This window comes from Arachis duranensis, chromosome 4 (assembly GCF_000817695.3).
Source record: "Arachis duranensis cultivar V14167 chromosome 4, aradu.V14167.gnm2.J7QH, whole genome shotgun sequence".
Classification (NCBI taxonomy): Eukaryota; Viridiplantae; Streptophyta; class Magnoliopsida; order Fabales; family Fabaceae; genus Arachis; species Arachis duranensis.
This window is the reverse complement of record NC_029775.3, coordinates 54,761,815-54,765,512: the sequence shown is the minus strand read 5'-3', so window position 1 is coordinate 54,765,512 and position 3,698 is coordinate 54,761,815. Positions and strand designations below refer to the sequence as shown.

General features: G+C 44.3%; 1 protein-coding gene across 1 annotated transcript; it reads left to right on the top strand.

Moving 5' to 3' along the window:
* Positions 1-540: 540 nt before the first annotated feature.
* On the top strand, positions 541-1,026 carry LOC107484399 (uncharacterized). The gene has a single exon (XM_016104987.1). It carries the CDS (start codon positions 541-543, stop codon positions 1,024-1,026), a length of 486 nt encoding a protein of 161 aa, XP_015960473.1.
* The last annotated feature ends 2,672 nt before the right edge of the window (positions 1,027-3,698 follow it).

Below are 3,698 nucleotides of genomic sequence, written 5' to 3'. Positions count from 1 at the left end.
CTTTTTCATAGCCAATAATAAGAACATACCTCCCTGCAATTCCTTGAGAAGACGACCCGAGGTTTGAATACTCAGTTATCAATTTCAAAGGGGTTTGTTACTTGTGACAACCAAAACGTTTGCACGAAGGGATTTTTGCTGGTTTAGAAACTATATCTGCAACGCGACTATTTTATAAAATTCTTTACTAGCAAAAATCCTAACATCAAAGCCATACCTACCCACCTTGACGATGCCAATACTGTCATTTCTTTCATTAGGAATAACATTGTATGCCGCTATGGGTCACCATGAGCAATCGTGAGCGACCAAGGATCCCACTTTTGTAACAGGAAGGTAGAAGCACTGCTCAAGCGCTATGGAGTGGTGCATAAGGTTTCCACCGCTTATCATCCACAAACCAACGGACAAGCGGAAGTGTCCAACTAGGATATTAAAAGAATCTTGGAGAAAGTAGTTAATCCACAAAGAAAGGATTGGAGCGTCCGATTAGGAGATGCACTATGGGCGTATAGAACGGCCTACAAGACTCCATTAGGGATGAGTCCCTTCCGGATCGTCTATGGAAAGGCATGCCACATTCTAGTGGAAATTAAGCACAGAGCCTATTGGGCAGTAAAGCAATGCAACCCGGATTTGACCCAAGCAGGAGTAGCCAGAAAATTACAGCTAGAGGAGCTCGAATGTTTGAGGAACGAAGTATATGAGAATGCCCGAATCTACAAAGAAAAGACTAAAGCATTCCATGACCATCACATTCAGAAAAAGGACTTCGAAGAAGGTGATGAGGTGCTCTTATACAATTCGAGGCTTCGTTTCATGCCTGGCAAGCTCCGCTCTAGATGGGAAGGACCTTTCAAGGTAAAAGAGACAAAACCCTTTAGAGTGGTGGAATTGTTTGATCCTAAAAGTGAAGCAACCTTCAAGGTAAATGGACATAGAGTGAAGAAGTACCATGGCTACAAGCTCCCAAAGGAGCTAGAGGTGTTCCTATTGGAGGATGCACCTAAAGAAGGAGAAGTTTAAGCAACTGACCGTCCAACTTAAGGACGTTAAAGAAAAGTGCTTGGTGGGAGGCACCCCACCGTGGTAAAATCTTCCTTGTGTATACCACCTTGCTTTTGTTTAGATTCTTGAGAATTTTGTGATTTCTTGATGTTGTTGTTTGCATAGGAATTCTAGTTGTTGTTATTTTTGTTAGTTAACTAGGATGTTTAGAAAAATTTCATCATTTTGGTATGGATGACTTATTGAAATAGAGAGGATGCTATGTTTTGAACGATTTCTGAATTTGTGAAGTGTTCTCTTGCATGCTAGCTAAAATACCTACCAAAACAAAGAGAGAGAGAGAGAAAGAGAGAGAGAGAGAGAGAGAGAGAGAGAGAGAGAGAGAGAGAGAGAGAGAGAGAGAAGTCAAGAAAAGGCAGTTGGGCATTGGCGCGCCAGCGCACTACGCGCGTCCGCGACGGTGGTGCATTTCTACCCTTGGGCCTAAAACCCGAGAGTCATGCCCACTTCATGCCCATCTCGTGCCAACCCCCACGCGCTAGCGTACATGCCGCTAGTGCGCCAACTTGCAATTTGGCAATCGAAGCGCTAGTGCACTGCATGCGTGCGCACCGATGGTGTGATCAGATCTCTCTGGTACAAATTCTAGAGAGATGTGCTATGTTCGTGCCCAGCCTGTGTCCGCACTGACGCGTCCGCGCCAGTAGCCAACACCATCATGCACGTGTCAGCGTAGTGTGCGCGCCCGCGCGCATGAGCTGCATGCCAACTCTGGTATAAAAACCAGAGAGTTGTGCCAACTCTATGCTAGTTCTGTGCCAGGAGCACATATGTACTTGTGTGAACGCGCCAAGGACGCGCTTGCGTCCCTTGCTCTTTCTTCATCTACGCGTCAGCGTACTGAGCGCGCATGCGCAGAATGCGCGAATTAGTTTTAAAGTGCGCGCCCTGCTTCTTCACCCCTCCTATTTTCTTTCTTAACCCCCACTTCTTCGTTCTCCATCACCCCTCTTATCCTCTTCTCTCTCATACTCCACCACCTTTCTCTCCGGCTACTCACCGGCGACCAACACCTTCTCCGGTGGCACTACATCTCTTCTACCTCCTTCTTATCTTTAACAAGAATATTAACCTTGTTCTTTTACACTTCTTAAGGTTCTACTTCCTCCCTATCTTATATATTGCTTTCTTTGCATCATTTCTTTTTCTAGTTAGATTCTTTCATGTTGATTTACTTATTCTCTCTTTTAGTCACTTGATTACACCACTTGCTCTTTACTTATTTACTCTTCTTTCTTTGTTATTCCCATGGATGTTGAATTTGAACTTTGATTACTTTGATGGATCTTCTTGATTGCTATTATTATCTTTGTGATGATGTTGTGTGATGATTGCTACTTCATTTTGGACTTCTAATTAGTTGAGTATCTCTTAATTGTTCATTGCTTGTTAATTGCACACCAAGTGTTCGAGGAAATGCACATATGCCATCTTGGGTAATTCTAATCATATATCTTCAATTTTGTGCTCCCTCCTCATTCACTTGCTCTCCTCTAAGTGCATTGAACACATTTTACTTATTACTCACTAATTAGACACTCATTGAACATGACTTGCTCTTTGTTTTGGATGCTTGAGATCATTCCTCTCATGCCATGTTGCATGCTTTATTTCCTCATGCATCCCATGCCAAGTGTTGTGACTCGTGCTTCAATGACTACTTTGTTGCATTATTCTTTTTGGGCACACATCCCACTTGCATGTTTATTAAGTTGATCCTTTGGGTTTAACAATTTCCTTCTTTTCCTTCCTTTTCAGGATGGCTACCACGAAAGGCAAGGAGAAAGCTTCAAGGAAATCAGCCTTAAAGAGGGCACTCCCAAAGTCACGCTCTAAGGCGCACTCTTCATTAGAAGCCAAACCCCTATCTAAGAAGGCGAAAGCACCCACTCCTATTGATGATAATGAAAAGAGCAAACCGGCAAAAGACTCTTCAAGGTTTCCCAACCGCTTCTGTGAACTTATGTTTCCCTTCATGGTTGAGAGGAACTATCATGCTGAGCATTTACTCGCTCCACCGGACAAAGTTGCTCCTTATATTCTACCCCGCAATGAACAGCGAGGATGGGAGTTTCTTCTGAGAAAACCACAAGAGGTCAACCTCTCATGGGTGGTAGAATTCTACACTAACTACCATCTTCTCTCTCTTCAATCGGTATACGTGCGCCAGAAGCAAGTCTCGGTGTCAGAAGAGGCTATTCAGCAAGTGCTTAATGTCCTACCAGTACCAAGTGACATGGATGGCTACCAAGAGGTCTTACGTCAGTGGGAGAAGTTTGGATTTGATTGGAACTCGATCCTCCAAGTCATTGCTGAACCAGGAGCATCTTGGACCCATGGTCGGCTCCGAATGCGACCCAAGTGCATTGATGCACGTTCCCTCACTGTGGAAGCTAGGGCTTGGGCTCAGATCCTATCTCACTATGTCCTACCTAGCACCCACAAATCATCCTTCGCAGCAGATCTCGCCTTGCTTGTTTGGTGTGTCCTCACTGGGAGACCGGTGAACATTCCGCTTCTTGTCAAGCAAGCGATAGGTCAAATCTACGACCGAAGCAATTTGTAATTTTCAGCTTTGGTATCTGATTTAGTTGCTACTGCGAGTATCCCTTGGGAAGCTATGGACACGA